Source organism: Halichoeres trimaculatus, unplaced genomic scaffold, assembly GCF_033239565.1.
Source record: "Halichoeres trimaculatus isolate MK-OKI-2021-1 unplaced genomic scaffold, fHalTri1.1 fHalTri1_scaffold_7, whole genome shotgun sequence".
NCBI classification, from domain to species: Eukaryota; Metazoa; Chordata; class Actinopteri; order Labriformes; family Labridae; genus Halichoeres; species Halichoeres trimaculatus.
In genome coordinates, this window is record NW_027437185.1 from 30,424,850 (window position 1) to 30,446,812 (window position 21,963).

General features: G+C 39.3%; 1 protein-coding gene across 1 annotated transcript in view; it reads right to left on the bottom strand.

Moving 5' to 3' along the window:
• Positions 1-1,780: 1,780 nt before the first annotated feature.
• LOC141793405 (ATP-binding cassette sub-family C member 5) overlaps positions 1,781-21,963 on the bottom strand; it is a 36,378-nt gene continuing 16,195 nt past the window's right edge. The window contains exons 10-29 of the mRNA XM_074674095.1: positions 19,837-20,187; positions 19,672-19,743; positions 19,407-19,531; positions 19,234-19,306; positions 17,687-17,890; positions 17,453-17,578; positions 17,025-17,136; positions 16,730-16,914; positions 16,182-16,328; positions 15,165-15,294; positions 14,642-14,795; positions 9,609-9,737; positions 9,231-9,417; positions 7,366-7,455; positions 6,785-6,977; positions 6,520-6,679; positions 5,750-5,828; positions 5,550-5,663; positions 5,029-5,193; positions 1,781-2,940 (exon numbers count right to left, since the gene is read on the bottom strand). Coding sequence (XP_074530196.1) covers positions 2,848-2,940; positions 5,029-5,193; positions 5,550-5,663; positions 5,750-5,828; positions 6,520-6,679; positions 6,785-6,977; positions 7,366-7,455; positions 9,231-9,417; positions 9,609-9,737; positions 14,642-14,795; positions 15,165-15,294; positions 16,182-16,328; positions 16,730-16,914; positions 17,025-17,136; positions 17,453-17,578; positions 17,687-17,890; positions 19,234-19,306; positions 19,407-19,531; positions 19,672-19,743; positions 19,837-20,187 — 2,889 coding nt within the window. The 3' untranslated portion in view covers positions 1,781-2,847. The remainder of the gene's footprint in view (positions 2,941-5,028; positions 5,194-5,549; positions 5,664-5,749; positions 5,829-6,519; positions 6,680-6,784; positions 6,978-7,365; positions 7,456-9,230; positions 9,418-9,608; positions 9,738-14,641; positions 14,796-15,164; positions 15,295-16,181; positions 16,329-16,729; positions 16,915-17,024; positions 17,137-17,452; positions 17,579-17,686; positions 17,891-19,233; positions 19,307-19,406; positions 19,532-19,671; positions 19,744-19,836; positions 20,188-21,963) is intronic.

Here is a 21,963-nt window from a genome sequence, read left to right on the forward strand (position 1 = left end):
TTTTTAAGTAAACTTTAGCATATCATTGGCTTTAATCATATTGAACTTAATTATCCAACAACAAATTGTGGCCAGTGAAAATACTGAGTGGCTGTGAGCAAAAAAGTTAACGTCAAGCCCTGAGTATAACCCATCAAAAAACTGACTGAAAATTTTAACTTGTTGGGACTAAGATGTTTACTAACCCTTTAATCAAGATCATAAAGATCATGTTTGATGATTGTTTGAGGGCAGCCATTTTAAAAAGTGCCAAAATACAACTTCAGCTGCCTGTAGTGGAATAATAACCTTAACGGGGGCAGAATACATTTTTAATTTGGTAACACTGTGCTTTAGAGGTCCACAAATTTCATCACACTTAGGTAATAATTAGACAAAGTTTTTTTCTTATTTCTTTTAAATTTCATGAGAATTTGGTGAAAATTAGCACATAACTTCTGGCCAGATTCTGTTTTGCATTGCGCCTGTGCTCGCAGTGTCTATCACAATCAGGTAAGGCCAATTTACAACCCCACTCGAGGAGAATATCACATCTGAAGCCTTCAGTTGTATCATGTTAAACATTATAGGCCTAATCATAAATGTATATCATTTTGCATGTGATCTCAATTATGAATGTCAACAAACTCGGTACTAAAGAACTTGGTGAAATTAAATAACAAATAGCTAACTATCAACTTCTTATTGAGAAATTGAATTATTCACTTATCTTTTCAAAGATAATTATCAGAGGAAACAATGAACCTGACTTCTGTTTTCAAGAACTAAGCAGCTTTTTATCACCTGCTGCTCTGGAAATAGCAGAAACGTTGGGATACCTCTAAAAACATTTTGTGGTGGGCTGTGATTTAATTTCAACAAAATACGTAATGTACAGCTGTCTAATTATAACCTAAGTGTGATGAAATTTGCAGACCTCCAAAGTAAAGTGTTACCTTCAATTTCATTTTTTTTTAACATGTTTTTAAAGAAAGTATTTTTCATGTTAAGGGGATAAGGTCTTCGAAACTCATGTTTCAGATATGATATGTTCAGCAATATATGATTAAATGGTTCATATTCATTCATATCAACCAAGGTACCACCCAGTTTTAGAAGTTCCAGCGAAGGAAACCTTCACATATGTCAGTAAATATTACAAGGCAAGTGTTTAAGTGGTGGACATAGGTAGATCCCCTCTATAAAAACATGGGATTAACATATAAGAGCCCATTTCAGCCATATCAGAGCCATGCTGCAAATGTAAGGCACATACAATATTGATGGCATGTCTTGTTGCAGTGCTGTTAAGGAGACGAACCCTGGACAGGAAGAGTCTGACTCTGAGTGGTTTGCTATCTGATATGAAATCCTTATCATAAAGTATTGATTCTGAGTCCAGTTTGTGTAATACAAAGAGGTATGTTGTTACTGTCCATCAAGCAAACAAACAAAACACACTACTCACTCACTCCTGAGTTGCTCCAAGAATCCCAGGTATTTCCCACCTTTTAAAGGAATTTGTATTGTTTGTTTACTGCAGACCAGATAATAGGCTTCTCCTAGCACATGGACAGCTACAGAACAGGTGTGCAGAATAAATTAAGTTTCTAGAGTCCAAAAAGGTCTTAAACTGCTTGTTTGTACATGCAGTATAGTGCTTTCAGTGTCATTCGAACAACAAAGCAACTCTAAGTTTGACATAATAAACCACTGGACACCAGAGTTTATAGAAAACATTTTTATTGGAAAAAACAGAATCTTAAAGACAAAATTTAAACATTTAAAAAAGAACATTGCAACATTAAAATCTCAAGTGTACAAAGGCAAACTTGAAAAAAATTATATTGATGCAATATAAAGATATTGCACTCTTAATGATTGTTCAGCACATACTTGATTATAAGGCAGAAGTTTACAATCCCCAGCTTTATGAAAAACACAACATTGAAGACACATCCGGATGTTGCTCATTTTAAGCCCTGTTGCACATTACGTATTTTGTACCATGGGTTTTCCAACCTTCAACAGCTTTTAGTTTTCTGACTCGGCAGTCCTTTGTCAGTACCATCAGTGTAAAATATGCAGATTTTAAACTCCAGCATTTGGATCAAGAGGAAACAGTAGCTCACTCCAAAACACAGTATCTGCATGCAGGCTAAAAAAGCATGCTTACATGGCTAACTCCGTTAAATGACCTGAAAGGTTTACAGCTCTAGGCACATATTGCATCAGCAATAATTTCCTGACATTACTGCACTTAAACATTACGCTAGGCGCATAAAACATAAAAACAGTGACATGTTTGTAGCTATTGTTAGCATGGTAGAAATGGTTAACAGATGATGTTTTAGATGAATTATGAGGGATAATCAGGACTAACATGTAAGTAGACAGTTAATACTGTGAAGGCCTGCACTGTGAGGTCTCAGATAAGGATACAAGTTAAACTAAATCAGAGGCTCACTGATTCACTGACCTCCATAGTAAGAGGAAGAATCACGTCTTTCCATGTGTCCACATGGAACATAAAGTGCTATTGTCAGAGTCAATGCTCTTGGTCCTTTACAGCTAAGCCATAATGCCTCCTGGGAATTACTTCAGTGTCTCAGGGAGCAGGAGGCTGATGCATCTGTGTTTGCATAGTTTGTGTGGTGTGTGCGTGTGTGTGTTTATGTGTGGAAGTGTGGTCCCTTATTCTTTGGTTTCAAAAAAGACATTGTTTCACAGAGCAGAGCCTGCATTTCTCAACACTTTCACATCATGGAAGGATGGATTTTAATATTTTATATTCTGTGCACTTGAGGTGTTTCCCCTGAATAATATGTGGTGTCAGTGCTCACTTCCAGAATTCAGCTCCAGTGTTTTTTATCTGCTTTGGTTTTCTGAGGCTTCGATCATGGCTCTGAATCTTGATTTTTCATCTGCCAGCAAAGCAGCAGGGGAGTCGAACTCCAAAACCTATGAAATGGAAAAGACAGAACAGCGATCAGCAGCAGCATTTTAAACCAGACTCAGCTCATTCCATAAACTTGTGAAGACAGCATAAAAAATGTAGCATATCATTTTCTCTATAAATATCATAACCTCAGCATATCTTGCAGACAGCATATAAAAGGAGTTTTGATGTCTGGAAAATAATGTCCTCAGACAGCCTTGTTGTGCTTTGGTGGATGATACAAGTTTTTGTAACCAATGCTAATTGATCCCTTAGGGTACTTCACACTCAGCCGTTGGTATTCAAACCATGTCATATCTTAAAATATCTGACGAGTTTTTGAATTGCTACTCTGCTGAATGTCCAACAGCAATGTGTTTGACCTTTTGGCTTTTTTTATAAACAAAATTTCTCTATACATGGCTGAGAGAGTGGATGGGCGAAAGTATAACTCTATCCTGATTGATGGCATCAGCTTGTCTATCACAGGATAACTGTACATCTTACATGTTTGTTTTTTTTTAATCTTTGTTTAATTGGGGCAATAATTGTGACAAATTCGGACTGTGCTTTATTGAAGAGCGTATGAGGCCATAATTTGAGGCTTTGAAATCATTAGAAGAAAGTCCACAAATGGAAATAAAAAGTCTGACCTTTACTTAAAAACGTCTGTACATCCTCACATCTTTTAAACATAGAGTCAAAGCCCTCTGCAAGCCAGCAGAAAGACTGCAAATTTAGTCTTCCTCACTGGTGTCATTTTTGTAAACAAGGGGAAAGTCAATTTCTTAGTACATTGTCCATGAATGTAAAATGTCTGTTGTGACAGGCAAATTGCCTTGCTGCTACTTCACAAGGAATGTATGGAAGCTGATTAGGGCCACAGAAAAAAAAGAAACATCCATTTTTTTGTTACTATTTTTTCAGAGATTAAAGTCAGAATTCTGAGAAAAAATTCAGACTTTTCTCTCAGAATTCTGATTTTTTTTCTATCAAAAAAAATAAAATAAAATGTACATATATATATATATATATATATATATATATATATATATATATATATATATATATATATATATATATATATATATATATATATATATATATATATAGTTTATTATTATTATTATCATTATGAGTTTATAATTCTTTAATCTTTGGAAGATGAGCCCAAACTACATGAATTGCCCTTTGGGGATTAATAAAGTATTTTATCTATCTATCTATCTATCTATCTATCTATCTATCTATCTATCTATCTATCTATCTATCTATCTATCTATCTATCTATCTATCTATCTTTCTATCTATCTATCTATCTATCTATCTATCTATCTATCTATCTATCTATCTATCTATCTATCAAATAAAAAAGAATTGGATTCCTTTTTTGTTTCCTTTTTTTAGTTGCCCTAATTCTCTTCCATCAGTATGACCCAATCAGGCTTGGGAACAAATGTTTGTGGAAAGAACAAATTGAGTGAGAAGAAGGGTTTTCCTTGGTTATTTTTGTAGCTTTTGGCATCACATGGACATTTGATTGAGATAATAAGAGGCAGACTGAATTACTTTTCTTGGTGGCTTATGTGAATATTCAAAGTCTGAATTAAAGCTACACAGTCCTACCTCCATTGTAAAAGATGACTTTGTTACCTAATCTTTAGAAAGTTCCAGATAATTACAAGTAACTTAATCACAATGACAACACTTTATAAATGTATGTATAAAAAGTGTCTTTCTACGTCTACCACAGTCCAAAGAGGTCAAAGGTCAGGTTAATGTGGTCAGAGCAAACTAACTTGAACTGTTTGGAACAAAATGCCTTGATCATCCCCCATAAACTCATCACAGTGTTGTATCAGCCATAAGATAAACTTTTAAGCAGAGATTAAAGCAGGGGACTGATCCTGTGTGTTTCATGTTCACTATCTCCTTCACACTAACTTAAACACAAGACCACTAAAGTCAAACATGTGCTTCTGTATCCAATCTATCGTCTCAAAGAAACCCATTTACTCTGTACATTTGAGGTGTTTTATCTCAGGACTGAGCTTTTACCACATGACTGAATCATGTAATCAGACAGTCGGTCGCTTCGCCACGGTACACACCTGTCCAGCGTCCAGGACCATGACCCTGCTGCAGCTCATCACAGTGTTAAGACGGTGGGCGATGATGAGGGTGGTGCAGCTACCAAACGCAGAGAAAATGGTGTCCTGGATGAGTCGATCTGTCTCAGTGTCGATGGCTGCTGTTGCTTCGTCTAATATTAGAATCTGACGACAACGAAAAACACCCAAAATAGAGGAGAAATGAGACAGGGTGTGGTATTATCCAATGAAGAACTATTTTATCTGTTATTGCTTTAAATTTGAAATTATCTGTAAGAGTTTCAACACCATACTCTGTCTTCCTGCATGCAGTAATAGTATTGAGAGGTCATTCATATGCACTCCACTAGGTGGCAGTGTTATCTCATGCAGAGCCACATGCACACTGATAGTGCTATGATATAATGAGTCTGTTCCCCCTTGATAAGACTGAGGAGAGTATCTTACTCCCTGCTGTCATCACCCATGCCTTACAGTGTTACACATGTAAATTTGAAGTAGCAGTATAACACAATCTTCACCTTGCTGCTTCTCAGAAGAGCTCTGGCCACACAGAGAAGCTGTCGTTCTCCCACTGAGAAGTTCTCCCCGTTTTCTGTCACTTCTGATTGCAGCGAATGAGGCAGCTGGCTGACCTGGAAAATTCACCAAGACACACTGGGTGGTCTCTTCTAGTCCAGAAATGCATTTTTGAAACAGTTTAAACTATCTTTTTACTCACCATCTCTTTAATATGCGTCTCCTCCAGAGCTTCCCATATCTGGGAATCCGAGTATTGATCCCATGGGTCTAAATTACTCCTGTTAGAGAGAAGATAGACTTTTAATATCCATTAACTGGATTAAATGTTATAGTTGTACCACATTAAGATAAGAGTTTCAGTAGTCTTCTGAAACCACCTCCTTCCTCTCTGCTGACCAAGGTCAATTCCCGCTTGAGGCAATCAGCATTCACAAAAGTACTGACCGCTTGCTTTTAAAAAGCAGAGCTGATGTTTTATTTTTCGGTTCAATCTCGCCTGTCGAAAGCTGCAGATCTGTTTTTTTTTTTTTTTCATTTCTTCCTGCCTAGAGGCTTTTTCATACCTGTTTAGATTTCCCTTTAGTGCTGCTTCACATTTATATTAATGCTGGACCAAGACGGCTGAAAATATCTTGTAAAACTAAAACTTTTTGTGCAGACAAACACTGTGATATTGGTTTTTAAATTAACAGGAATGCTGGCACAATTGCTGAATAACTTCTGCTGAGTTTTAATGCAGAAACATACTTTTTTTAAGATGGAACAACAACACATGACTATCTGCTGCATCAAGCGGTAAACCATGTGGAGGGGAAGTGTTTAACCTATGTTAATCTCGTGACAGATGCCACATTGTTGCACTCACTGCTTACGGTTAAAGTAATGGTTCCTCTTCTTCTCTATCATCACAATTTTGCAACTCAGAAAAACAATTGGCCCAAACACAAAAGAAACTCTCTGATCTATTACCTGACGGTCCCGATGAAGAGGACTGGCTCCTGGGGAATGATTGCTAGCTTGCTCCTCAGGTCGTTCAGACCAATCTGTGAGATATTGATTCCATCAATGACAATAGAGCCTCCTGTGAGCTCCACCAGTCTGAACAGGGCTACACCCAGGGAGGACTTTCCTGCAGAAAGAAAAGATGGAGAAAGGTGCGTGCATGTTGAAAGGGGCTGCAGATGCATGCTGAAATCGCTGCAGGTCAGAGGAGCAGAGAGGGTTAATTATCTACCTGATCCTGTGCGGCCCACGATGCCGATGGTCTCTCCAGGCAGGATCGTGAAGGACAGATTCTTAAGCACAAGTGGCAGACCATCCCGATAACGCATATCCACATCTTTGAAGGTGATTCTTCCCTGCTGAGGCCAGGAGGGGGCAGGAGCACCTCCCTCAGGACTCAGTTTGGGCGCCTCACTCTCCAGATTCTGAGATTAGACAAGGTGATGCTATCAGGTAATAATCTCTTAATCTCTGTGGAGGTGCAAGCCCCTCTGACTGATTTTCAGTTATTTTCACTGCTGGAGCTTTTCTTTGAACTTGAAACTGAGCAGAAAAAGTTAAGTCTATATTCCCATCTTTGCAGTTTGATGGCTGTTGTGTGAAACAAGTCCTGTCATGTGCTCTGGAGTGTGTAAGCACCTCACACTTCATTTCAATCTGCTTCCTGCTGTGTTCATCACACAAAAACACACACATCCAGACTTGCTAGCTGCTCTAATTCTTCTGCTTCCCGCCCGAGTCTATGCAACCATGAACAATATGTCTGAGTGGCACACAATCCATATCCCTAGCTGTGCTGATCGATGATCTTACCTTTATATAATGATTGATCCTCTCCACTGATGTAAACCGAGCTTCAGTCTCTGTGAGGAGCCGCACTGTGAACTGGAACAAACCAGTCAGCTGGTGGAGGAAAAGTAGAGACAGTTAGAGGGTCAAGTTATTTATGCTTTCACACCAAGTACAAGGAATCATTCAATATTTATTTGTGCTGCAAATGAGCAGATAAACAAATAAAGAATTACAGTCTGATAAACAAGTTAAACAAGTTCCATCAGGATTTTTTGCTGTAAATTAGCATTTAGAATTGATTAAAAATAGGAAATTGGAGCGATGTGTTCAAGGAAAATCACTGATGGTAATGGCAGTCGATTAAGCTAAATGCTAACAGCAGCATTTTCACAGGTAATAGACATTTCAGTCACTGGAAGTTTCTGTTTGGCATGGGTTTGCAGTCTCAGCAGCTTTGGACAATCAAGTATTAGCATGATTTAGTAGCCTTGGGACAATAGTCAAGAAACCAATTTATCGTAAGATAAATGAAATGTATCGCCATGTGCGTGTGTGTTTGTCTTCCTCATCTCTCGCCTTTAAAACAGGCTGGATGCCAAGAGTCACCTCGGCGTGTTTGTTTGTGTTTGTCTCCTTGGGGACATGGGGCTGCTAGCATCAGGTTAGCACAAACACATAGTGCAGCTATTGAGCCTTGTGAGCTTCTTAGAGGCAATGCAGGTGAACGTAGTAGAAATAAGTTACAAAAGATGATTGTAAAGTGAAACGCCGCAGCCCTAGTGTAGAAATACTTCGGCTTCAAACCGAATGAGCGAGGTGAGTCCAGCAACACGGACTAGCTAGTGTGCAGCAACAAAAAAAGGAACACACCAAACTCACATGCCCACCTAAAACACAATCACCTGAGTAAAATTTACTCATGAGAAATAAAGATTTATTGCATTTGAAAGAGTGTATTGTATTATTATGATGTATTATTTTGTATAGGTGGTTAACTTGGTCCGATTATAATTTAAATATTGTCAATAATATTGTTTATTGTCAATAGACTGTGGGTCAATACAATGTCCAGCAAAATTTATCAGTGGCCCCAGCCTACTATTAAGCTAAAGGCAGTGGAACAGTCTATGTATAGAGAACAAAAAAGAGGCAAGTAAGCTAGCTGTGTTTTAATTTCATTACCAAATACCTCCTAACTAGAAAACTATTTAGCTTTAATTTATCTCTATAAACAAAATGTGTAGCTAAACATCTGTTTCCGGACAGTTAGGGTGCTTCCAATGCAGCAAGTCATGCTGAAAGTGACAGCAATAAGCATTTCAGCCGACCTAAGTCCTTTTAGTGCTAGCCAAAGGCTGCAATGGGGGCCTTAAAAAGCTCCCCTGTAGCCCCCACACAAGAAGATAAGGGGGATATGCAGCAATCCTCAAATACAGTAAAAAATCAACATGATTGAAACTAATCACCACAACATCAGGCCCCTAAGGCAACTAGTAGTATCAGATCAAGTAGAGCTGTAGCAGAAAACCCGTAGTGCATTACTCTTCATCCCTCAGCAAAAAGAAGTTGTATTTTTTCTGTCATATTATGTTGCTTTAAAGTGTATTTTTTGAATGCCAGGGAACAGCTTTGAAGACTAGCTGTTGGCGGGACCCATGTTTGACCTCCTGATGAAGGCTTGTGTCAACATGACTGTCAATACAATAAAGGTATTTATACTAAAGCGAGCGCTTTGGATTTTATCAAGTAAGTCATTTTCAAACACTAAAGGAGCACATCCTGAATTGACATATCCTATCCTGCCTGGAGCTCAAAGCTTTCCTCTTTCTATTAAAGCCTCTAAAGTGTCTTCACACACACTGAGATACAACATGTTGTTTACAAACCTGCACAGCATATGATATTGCAAGCCCTGCATAGGCTGGAGGTATCTGATTGTGCATGAGGACGATGAGGAGTGCTACAGCAGTGATAAGTGAGATGCTGATGAGGTCCAGGCGGACAGCCATCCAGCGCATGGCACAACTGAAGAGGTAGTTGGAGGCCTGGTTGGTGTCAAGTAATTCCTGATATCTGAAAGAAGAGCGAGATGAACCTGTTTCAGTGAGAGAGGACACGAGAGCTCCGCCAGGGGAAATACTCTGGTATACGGGAATTGGTTTATTTACCAACCTTGGAGTAAACAAAAAGAGACAGCCAAGGTGAGATTGGATGGAATTAAATTTTCATGCTCTCCATCTCCTGACAGACATCACCCTGCTCACCTTTGGAGAAAGTCTGGTCCTCTTCCGTAGGCGTGGATTGTGGAGAGCCCCTGCAGACTGCTGGTGATATGAGAGGTGAATGGTGATTGGCTGATGTTCTCCAGGCGCTTCAGCTCACGGATAAGAACCCTGGAAGGAGAGATGCTTGAATTAAACATACTCTTATATATTTGATTTAAATGATAAAATCAAGGCTTTGTTTCTATAAGGTGAAAATTATAGCAAGAGCTGCACTCAGAGAGCACAGACCTCCGCCAGGCATATTGTGATTGTCACGCAACACTTCAGTCCTACTTAAATGTTATACTCCCTTTCAGCAGACTGTAAGCTACAATTTGGTGTTAGCTGCAGGTTTGTACGATAATTTGTTACCTGACAGTGTTGAAAATTATGATGACCCAGTACATATTTCATATTCTAGATCTTAGTATCCAGAATATTGGCAGAAATAATCATGACCTTGTTTTGTATTGTTTTTCAAAGCAATCCGACTATTTATCGTGGGGTTATATAAACATATGGTGAAAACGGCCCTATCTCACAATGATAAAGAATCCTTTAAAAAATCCTGGATCCAGACAGTTATATGGATCATCTCCAAACTTAATTCATTTCTTCCTTATCCTATTTTCAACATTTCCTGAAGATTTCATCAAGATCCATTTGTTACTTTTTGAGTTATGTTGTTCACAGTCAGAGAAACTCTCCAAAACACATAACCTCCTTGGCAGAGGTAAAAATTAAATGTTAACAGAATCTAGAAATTTTTTCCCTGAATGAGGGGCCAAAAGGGACAGAATCCACACAAATCATTAGTTTTACTCACTAATATAATCCAGAATGGTTGTGAGAGTTCTCATTAGACGTGTTTTCAGCACCAGAAATGGAAAACCAGCAGTAATATGTGTCTCGCTGGAAAGAAAATGTGTGCAAACCACTTCCAGCGTATGAGAAGCAGACTTTTGAATAATTTAAATTGAATTGGAAAACATAATGAAGAACAGTTTGCTCCTTTATGAGCCAAAGCATTGAGTGTGGAGGAGAAAGAATATTTAATCCTGTATAGAAACCTTTGTGAAGGTATTTTGCACAAGTCAAAGTCGCTACAGTTTGGAGTTAACATTTTAAAACAGCAGACGTGATGGCTCTCTGTCCCTCTCTGTCTGATTCATGTTGTGCAGTATTATGAGCATCCTCTCACTCCAACAACCAGACAACCCGCCGCCTGAGAGATGCCAGACTTGCCGACCACGCGGCAGTGTGAGTGAGGGAGCCTTATTGACAAAGGTTTCTGCCTCTCTCTACTTTCAGACAGCAGCCGGGAATGGATGGTGCCTGTGAATTACAAGTCTCCCATGAATCATTTGGTTTTCTCATAAAAAGCCCAGGAGAGAGCGCGCATGTGTGAGAGGGAGACGGAGGGAACATGACACTTCCTTGCTTCAGGGCTGTGATCCAGACAAACATGTTTATGCTCTGGGCGTTTCATTTTGGACTTCAATAAATACGGCTTTAGAAGCTGATAGTTTCAGCGGGAGAAGCAGTTTGATGTAAAATGTATATTCTGGGATGCCATGACTTTGAAAGATGCAGCTTTTTAATCTTTTAGAGTGTTGCTGAGGGTGATCACTACAGATGAGGGCCTGCTCTTCTCTTTGGTTTTCTTTAGAGCTAAATCCTTCAACAGTAATTGCCTAGAGTCTCTGAAAAGTACATATGTAATTAGTATAATTCCTCTGAAGACAAACTGGAATCAGAACTGACAACAGAAATCAAAACATTTAAGGTTTATCTGGAGACAGAAATGACAAAATCCTGCTCCTCACCTTCAAAGCCCTTTACAACCTTGTCTCTTCATACCTCCTTGATCTCCTCCTCATAAACAAACCCAGCCATACCCGCAGATCTTCATCCTTCCTCAGCCTCAACATCCCCCTAGCCAGCTTGACCAACATGGGGTCCAGAGCCTTCAGTCGCTTGGTACCCCGTCCCATCTGACATTTGTGGCATTGACTCATTGACTATTTTTAAATTCTGCCTCAAAAACAACCCATTCCACCTAGCCTAGCTTCTCTGACTGCCATCCAACTCTTTCTTGGTTTTTAAAATAATTTCTATTGAAGTTTTTTATTTGAATGGTTGTTGAAGTGTTTTAAACTCCTGTTAGTACGGCATCTTTGGGTGTCTGGAAAGGAGCCTTGGAATAAAATTTATTATGATTATTATTATTTTGATGATGATGATGATGATGATGATGATTATTATTATTATTAATATTATTATTATTATTATTATTATTATTAGTGTTGGGCACATGTGTCGCACTCAACAAATGTGGCCTGCCACGACATTTTATGTGGCTTGCAACAGGTTAAAAGGTCTGGTTGTCTTATAGAAGATAAGTCAAAGGGTGCATTGACCATAAACTATGTTTCCCATAATACCTACTGTTCATGTTACTGGCAAAGTAATGGCATCCCGCCACTAAATTGCAGGGTTTTCACGTCAGTGCCATTTTTCGAACTTGAGGAATTGAGAAATTAAACAATAATTCCAAAATGTCCAGGAAGTGAAAAGTTGATGCAGATGGAAGAGTGTTTATATGTTTGTGCTTCAAGGAGAAAAACAGGTGTGTCTTTTGTGTTATGAGGCCGTGGCGGTTGTCAAAGAGTACAGTATACGTCGACATTTTGACACCAAACATGGAGCTAAGTTTGCTAAAGTGAGCCTTCGAGGAAAACAACAAATAGTGTTAGATTTAAAATACAAAATGCAATTGCAGCAGGATGTGTTCAAGAAAGCCACAACTAAAAACAACGTGGCACTGAAAGCTAGCTTTATTGTGGCTGAAATAGTTGTCTGCAATGTGGCTGCAAAGTCTTTTTCAGAGGGTGCATTTCTGAAGAAGTAGTTGCATTCATTTTACACTACATTGAGTTACATTTAGCTACATTTTATACTGTCCTACAGTTACCTCTGGCCCATTGGGGGGCAACCATTATGCTGATGTGGCCCATGAGTTTGACATCCCTGGTGTAGGGGATCATGTGTGTGGTTTGTAACCAGAGACTCTTCAGCATCTCTTCTTCTCTTTATGTCTTAAAATCGCAATTGTCATTCAAGTCATCTGGACATGCCTCCAAAAGCTCTATTAATGTGTGTTTGTATTTTCTGATCAATACCAGGGGAGACAATAAAACCTTCGCTGAGGAGATAACAAGACACTGCAGTTGTTTCCTAAAATACCAGGAAGCTGTTTTTCAGTTGAGTCACGGTTGCTGCACAATTGGTGCAAAAACACAAACAATGACAAAGCTCCTGTCCCAGTCGCTGAACAATAATTTAAAGTTCTGATTGAAGACTGGAGAGTCTGTTGTTTTGTGCCTAGAGTGTCTCAATAAAAGTCTGAGTTTTTCTGAGGAGTTAAATCAAGCTGAATGTTCACTTTACTGTTTGCAGTTACAACAAAATGCAAATATTGCTCTGTGTCTGCGAGCAATTGTTAATTGACACACAGGGTTGGGAGGGGTACTTTAAAAATGTAATCTACTACAATTACAAGTTACCTGTAATCAGGAACTTATTCAAAGTTGAACAATAGTAAAGTAATGTATCTGATTACTTTTAATTAATTTTGGAAAACTTCAATACCAAACATGCGAATAAAGACAAGAGAGTATAAAAGATGTGTCATCTGCTCAGTGTGTGTTTTTTTAGAGATACATTCAACAATAAAATCTCCTTTTACACTCTTAACAAATCATGTGTCCCTATACTGAATTTAGAAGATCAAAAATAAAAAAACAAAATTAAAATTATAAAGCAGATTTAGGCAGTACACCTACTGATTTCAAATTATCCAAGTACTTGCCTACTAAACAGTATTGTTTACAAAGTTGACAGAAAACTTAAAACATTGCATGCATGCTTACTGTGCATGTGTCTGCTGCTTTACAATACAGTACAACCTGTTTGATTTTAAAATGCAATCCTGCAAAATAATCCCTGTTTTTATCAAATATACCTGTAACCTAGTTATGTATCTCTGTTGTTTATGCTTCATATTGAACAGCTGGGCTTTTACTTCAGGAATAAGTCCTGTTTTTCTTTTGCTGCAAAAAAGCATCTTCTTTCTGTGACCTTTATGCCCCTGGTTGATTATGGTGATGTTTTATACCAGCATGCTTCTTCTCAACGCCTTAAACCATTGGATACTATATATCATGGAGCTCTAAGGTTCATAACAAATCTCAAGGCTCTAACTCATCTTTGTACTCTGTATGAGCGAGTTGGTTGGCCCTCTTTGACCATTTGTAGACTGAATCATTGGCACACTCTGATTTACAAGGCTATTCTTGGCCTGCTCCCATCCTACTTGAGTAGTTATATTCATGTGAAAAGCTCTGGAAGCTACAGTCTTCGTTCTGTGACTCAGTCACAAAATCTGCTCTTGCTATCGGTCCCAAAAGTTTGTCTTGAAATGGATAAAAGAAGCTTCAGACATGCTGCTCCTGCTGACTGGAATCTGTTACAAGAAAAACTGTGTCTTGGAGAGCTGTAGATTAAAAGCTTTAGAGGAATATGAAGTAGGCTGTAAATGCTTTGACTGAAAATTTTCTGCTCTGTGACTCTGACTTAACTGATTGATAAGTCTGTACCTGTGCTTTGTAAATTGTTTTATGTCTGTAACTTTGTAAATGTGCTGCTGCCTGTCTTGGCCTTGCAAATGAAATTTTAATCTCAATGAGCTTCTTATGGTTAAATAAAGATTTGATAAAAAATATATATATTTTTCTGTACTGTAACGGATAACAGTTACGTTTTTTTGTATCCTAATTATATGTTATCCGTTACTCTCCAAGCCTGCTGACACAGTATGTTTGATTAAAAGCCTGTGTGTTTGTCAAAACTCAACTAAGCTACTTAGGAGTTGCAGGTTTCAGACGAAAGCACTCATTGCTTATTTGTAGTTGGGGAGGTGACGTACAATATGCAAATAATTCTTTCAGCAAGAAGAAGGGAGACAGTCAAACCTTGAGACGTGGTTCACGACGCAGAGGAAGGCTCCCAGTGGAAAGATGGAGATCAGAAACCAGGGGAAAACAATGCCCACCATCCCCAAGCAAAACAGCACCAGAGTCAAGTTCTGCAGCAGCATTTCTGCTTGCATGGTGAGTCGAACGTCAACTGCAGAGAGACAGAGAGGACAAATCAGATGCACAGTGTCTCCATCTTTGAAGAAAACTTCCTCCTTGTGCCCCCCAAAGTGTTGTTTTCCTCCTAAACGAGAGAAGAAGCCACAGTAGAGCTTATAAAAACAGTATTGTAAGAAACACAAAGCATCCATCCTGAAAAAATAAACAGCAGCGTGCCACGGATCAACTTGTCAAGCAAAGACAGTTGTGAGGAGGATGACACAAGACCCCTCCCTCTGGCCACAACCTCCATGTATAACCGCTCCATTTCTCAGCACTACACCTTGTCAAACATGGTGACTTCACTGACTGAGAGCTCTCTTGGGGGAAGGATTCTCAGTCAACACAAATCAAGCCTCACCCTCGTCCATGTCTCTGGAGAAGCGGGTCAGGATGCGGCCCAGAGGTGTTGTATCGAAGAACTGCATGGGGCTGACCAGAAGCCGGTGGAACAGCTTGTCATGGAGCACGGAGGCGGCCTTCACCGTGGACTGTCAACACAAACGACAACCATGTTTGAACATGAGATCTGACACATGTAAACAAACAAGTTGGGGGAACATACGGAAAGAGTCAAAGCTCGGTAAACACACAGTGTGCTCAGACACAAACACACACACAATGGACAAAAACTGTTGCCTGTAGAGCTCTGAATGCTACTTCAACATATGCTACACTGTGGGTCGTTTGTTTCTTTCCACACAAGCTGTCAAAACTTCGTTTGTAATGAGTTTCTGGAAGGCTGACAGAAAGGTTATGACCTAATGAGCGAGCGACATTTCTCGAACTGAACAGAAATTACATGTGGCAGCAGAGGACAAATTAATTCTATTAATGTAATATTCAACGCTCCCAGAGATGTCCTCTCAGCAAGGGGTAAAAAAAAGATTTGCCATCTTTGAGAAAATTAGCAATTTCAAATGGCAGACATTAACGTGGGGACCCGACCTCTGCGATGCAGTGTCAGGACGGGTTAGCTTTAAAAATGAGGAGCCAAAGGGGCACAGATACACACACACATGCACAAATCCTTCCATTTGCTTCTCTTTCTTTGTTTTTCCCACACACACACACACACACACACACACACAAACACAACACACACGTGCAGTGGCTTAAAAGCTGCGAGACAAGGCTGAGGACAGATAAATGGATTTGGCCCACAGGCATTTTCAATTACAGCACAAAACCATGAAAGCATGAACAAATGACGATAAAGACAATTAGGCAGGGTCACTGCCTGACTGTACAGCGCTCATACATCAAGGTTTTATACTCCTACAAAACGCCACGACTGCTTTTAAAGAGCATTAAGATTAAGAGTACAGAGCTTGTAAGAGAGCAGGGTTTCTTGGGGTAAAGGGCAAAAGACACTCACCTTAACAAACACGAGGCCTCTCATTGTCTTCAGGAGTAAAGCAGCTCCCATGGATCCGATGTAAACAGCAGAATAATACTGAATGTGCGGGTTGAGCCTCATGCTGTTGCTCGCCATTGTCTCGTTCGTGGAGATTAATGATGTGTTCTGAGGGCAGATGGAGCACACAAATTACAAACACTGAGAGAAAAATCAAATCCTTCCCCTGACACAGATGAATTTTGCCTAATGAAACTGAGAAAAGCACACACTTTGGCACACAAATAACACACCAAAATCAGTCAGCTAAATGGTGTTTACTATTCCAGGCACATTTTTTCAGGAGCAGCCAGCGCCTCCTTTACTGCACATCTGTTTCTTCACTGCTCGTGCTTGTTTTTAATTAACTTTGCTGTGGCGCTGTTACTTTTTTAATCATGCACGTTTAAATTAATGCTCAGCCAGCTCCAACAACTCACTGAAGAATAGCAGTTATATTTCTGCCGAGAGACAAACACACTCTAGAAACAGCTTCCATTATCATAAAGGAGGATCATCTCGTAGCTCACCCCACTGCCCTGCTTGATCCAGTGGCTCAGCCACCAGTTGCTGAAGGCTATGCTGCCGGTGGTGGCCAGGAAGAGAAAGGTATTGACGATGAATACTACTGGACCTCCTGCTGCTTTGATGTAGGCACCGTACACAGACCAGGCGACTGCTCCAGAGCCTTTCTCCTCGGCTTTCATCAGTTGTTCTGAATAAAAGATGAGGCAGAGTAGAAGTTACCTGTGAAGTCTTCCCGCAGAAACAGAGTGTTGAGCATTTATTTGAGATGTGGAGCACAGAACATGTCAGAGCCCTTACTTCCTTTGCTGCCCTCTGCTTTTGGTCCAACCTTGGCGACATCAACAGCACTGACCGCCTTCTCTGTGCCCGCACTCTTCTGTTTGTTTTTTAAGTTCTCCTTAACTTGATTCTGAACAGAAAAGTAAAGAAAAAGACGGAAAAAGTTTTAAAACTTGCCAACACAACAACTCTCAGCAGCTGCACCAAAACCCTGCAGGGCATTCGAACAGAGATATCTGTGACAGGTTCTTCAGCAGCCCACCAGTAAATCAATGCACGCATAAATAATGAAAGGCCATGTATGCATTAACATTTCCGAGCCATTGGGTCTTCCCAGAAGGGCTGATGAATTATTCAGCTTGTAAAGCTCACTGCTATTGTGTAGAGAGGGTAAAGATGCCTTATTCAAATCAGCTGGCCTGCTGCCTCGTGTGCCCCCAGCTTACCTCCTGTTGCATGCTGGTGAACAGGGTGGCATAGTCACGCTCTTTGGCCATTAACTGAGAATGGGTGCCGCACTCAGAAATCTGTCCATCCTTCATGAGGATGATGTTGTCGCATTCGGAAAGATACTGAAAAGTTACAAGAATATAACAAAGTCAACACTCTGCAGACATTAAGACATTTAAACCTGTTGCTTTGAGAGTTTCTTCCTCTTGTGCTCACTAATGCTTCCTTACCTGAAGCTGGTGGGTTACAAAGAGCACTGTCTTGCCTTTGGCCAGGCCCCTGATAGCTTTATTGAACACATGAGAGCCTACACAAGCATCGACAGCACTGAGAGGATCATCCAGGAGAAGAATGGGACGCTTACTGTAGAGAGCACGAGCAAGGCTCACTCTCTGACGCTGCCCTCCACTCAGGTTGGCACCTCTTTCTCCTATCTGAAGAAACAGTTCAGTTGCACATTTACATTTTCTGTCAAGGTCACTAAACAACATTTGGACTGTGCATATGCTACTTAAATAAAGCTAAAGCTCTGTACATTCTGCAGAAACCTTAAGAACTCTTTCAGCTGACAACTTTAAATGAATGTATTTATTATAAAGTGAAAATGTGAGTTGAAAAACTCATTAGAGGACACAGGACTACATTAAAGTTATGAAATGTAGCAGAACAGGGCAAAAATTGGGGCATCATAATGATTCAGGATGCGGGAGAAGACATATTTGAGGCTAAAAATGTTATTTGCAGGTTTTTATTTTGTTTTTATTTATTTTTGTTGTGCCATTTCTTTTTAAATGTGTTTTAATTAACTGTCAAGTGACCTTTAAAGCTGTTTCTACCTAGAATGGATTATTATTATTATTACCTCCACCAAGTAGGTTATGATTTTGGGAGAGTTTGTCTGTTTGTTGTTGTTTGTCTGTCTGTCTGTGAACAACATAACTCAAAAACTAACCAACGGATCTTGATGAAATTTTCAGAAAGTGTTCAAAATGGAATAAGGAAGAAGTGATTAAATTTTGGATGTAATATGGATCACTGTCTGAAACCAGGATTATTTTAAAGGATTCTTTATCATTGTGAGATAGGGCCGTTTTCACCATATATGTATATGACTCTATGATATATGGTCAGATGCTTTGCAAAACAATACACGATAAGGTCACCAAAATTTCTGACACATGTAAAAGTAAGATTTAGATTCTGGATACTAAAATCCAGAAATTGTAGCAGACAGTCTGCTGAAAGGGAGTATAACATTAAAGTAGGACTGAAGTGTTGCGCGACAGAGGTCCGCGCTCTCTGAGTGCTTTTATAGTTAGTATTAAAATAGTCAGTAAAACAATGATGAAAAACAATTCAGATCCTAATCCTGTCATAAAAAACTGACACATTTTTTCCCCCATATTGGTCCCCAGTGAAGAACTTTTCCTTGGTCATGTTTTCACAGCACAAAGCACCTGAAATGCCAACTTAGCATCAGGTATCCAAAAGACACCTGAGGGATGGATGAGGTTTGATATTGTAGGTCTGTAAAGATGGCACAAGAATGTTTAGTGACTGATATTTTTTAAAACCCTAAAAGAAGTAGTTACCAAAGCAGTCATGTTACTTTCATGTTACTTTCACAGTTTGTAAATATTTCAGTAAAAGCTGCTGATCCTTGATCACGTTTACAAAATCAAACGTGGCCCTCTCTGAAAAATAAAAGTTTGGACACCTCTGACAGGCCTTTGTGTGCAGACCATAGCAACATGAATATACTTCATACAACAGGTACCTCGGTCATGTCTCCGTATGGGAGCTCTGCAAGATCTGGAAGAAGACAGCAGGCCTCCAGGACAGTATTGTATCTAATGAGGGAAAGATAAAAAGGAAGGATGATAAATCATTTAATCAAATGTACCTCCAGTTAACCATCCTCTGCACTGATTGTGTGATTTTTGATCTTACTTGTCTTGGTCAAACTCATTTCCAAACAGGATGTTCTCCTTCAGCGAATGATTCAGGATCCAGGCTTGTTGTGACACATAAGCAAAGCCGCCACTAGCAGCAACATTTCCCTCTAACAGAGTCATCTGTAACACAAAAACAAGAGGTTATACTCACTTGAATTACTGCTTCTTTAAACCACAGTAGCTTAGTTATCTTTGTTGCTATAAGACATATCTGCTGCATGAGGAGACAGCTTAAGTAGAGCATCCCTGTTAAATCTCACCTGACCCAGCAGAGCAGACAGAAGAGAGCTTTTTCCACTGCCAACACCTCCGCAGATTCCAACTAGTGAACCCTGGCAAGCATAAAACAGAGGTGTGTAGGGATTACATAGAGCACCTTCACTCAAAAACCCTTTCATCCTCTGAATGCGTGTGTCTGTAATTACCGTCTTGATTCGCAGGTCAATGCGGTGCAGAGTCTTGTGCAGCGGTGGTCGTATGCTCTGAGTGGAGGAGATGGTGCTTTGTGGACTCTCCTGCTCCATATTCGTGAGGAGACTTTGCGCTGTGGGACTTTCCTTGTTTCCTTTGCCATCATCGGTGGAGATGTAAAGGCTGAGCTTTTCCCTGCGCAGCACTCGCCTCATCCCTCTCCCTTTCTTGGGCAGATGGGTGGGCTTTGCAGCTGGGGTACGAGCTTTTTCCCAAGCAAGTGTAGCGTCCTGGAATTCCACCGCGTTGCTGGGATTGTCCATTTTGACCAAGACAACTTCTCTGTCTTCCATCATGAAGAGCCTCTGTGGACACATGAACGCACATTATCACTAACAGCTTAACTGGTGTTGTAGCCCGTGCTCTATCACTCTCCTGTTTAGCTTTCTTCTGCTCTGACGTCCTTTTTCTTTCTGTCAGTCCAGCTCTATGGAACCCCAAAAGATTCATAATTTAAAAAACAAAACAAAACAATAAATATCGTTTTGATAAAAAACAGAAAAATATGTGATATGGCCATTAAATTGTAAAATATGGCTCTATTATGAAATATGTTCTATTATTCATTAATATCAAATTATTATGATTTAATACTTCAAAACAATTATTTTAACAATTTCATACTTTTTATTATAATGATATTTTATCTATTTTCCAAGCTTTTATAAAATCAAAAACATTTTTTTTACAGAGTCAATTTTTATTTTTTAATGTTGTTTTTCAGCACAATGACTTGGAGCCAGTTAAGTGACTGGCTGATCCTTTACACAAACATTGCAGCAGCACTTGCAGCATCTATTCAAACCTGGAGACTTATCACTAAAGCTGAGAGGACTGAAAAAGCTGAAAACAGGAGTGCATGACACGTTTGAGACACAACGGCTGCAGGGAAGTCAGTTTCAGAGTTGCTCCTCAAGAAGCTGAGAGAGGAGGTCTGCAGCTAGACCCCTCTTGAACCAGTCCGTCTTAAAGGATCAAGCAGAAGTCCCACCCTCAAGCTCTGATTGACAGACCAAGTCATTCTGATGAAAAACAACATTAAGAAATAAGAATTGCAATTTTTTTTTAAATTTTGTAAAAGCTTGGAAAATGAATAAAAATTCATTATTTTAAAATATATTAATTATTAAAATAATCATAATTAAATGTTTAATTATAATAAATCAATATCAAAAAATAATAAAACATATTTCATAACAACACTGCCTTTTTTCACAATTTTATGGCCATATTATATATGTGTCTATTATTTATCAAAATGGTATTTATTTCAAAATGTTATAATTTATTTAATTATGACTCTTTTGGGGCTCCATACAGCTCCAGCAACCAACATTACTACAAAACAAATCCAAAAACTCTTTTTCTAAAGTAAAAAAAGACAGATCTTGCTTCTTACTGCTAAACTGGCACGAGTCCACGTGCCATGAATCAGATTTGCATTTGACCCGGCTATGAATACTGTGAAAAAGTATTTAGAAATAACCAATTTGGGTGCTGAAAATCTCGTTTTAACCTTAATTTCAAAATAAGGATAATGAACAGGCAAATACTGTTACGACCGGCTCGAGAGTCACAACAAAATGTGGGATGCGGCTGTTTTTTTCATTTCAAGCATGTATGAGAAGGAACACTGTGTCCATTTTCCTCTGCTGCTGTTGAATGAAAAGTCTGAACACATCTGGAGTGTCTATACATTACATGGCACAGATTACTTGCAGCTGTGCAAGCATAAAAATATCCTTGTGGTTTGTGTAGCGTACATTCCAGTCTTCTTATAGACTGCATAAGGAGTACTTCAAGCCGTTTGGTGCGTCCGAGGAGAAGTGTTTGCTCACTGCCTCTCACGAATATGTGACTTTTACCATGTTTGTGAAACACGGTATGTCAGTAACGACAGTGTGTGGTGTGTGTACAGGTCTGTTTTAAGAAAGAGGACATTTTAATCAGCTCTGAGCCTTGTAAAACCTGCTGGACCACAAACAGGGTGTTTTCTTTGTTTGTCAAGGTAATGCTGACTAACTGTAATGACTTAATTCAGGGTTTGAACACTGTGTTTGAAAAATCAGGATGATGCAACT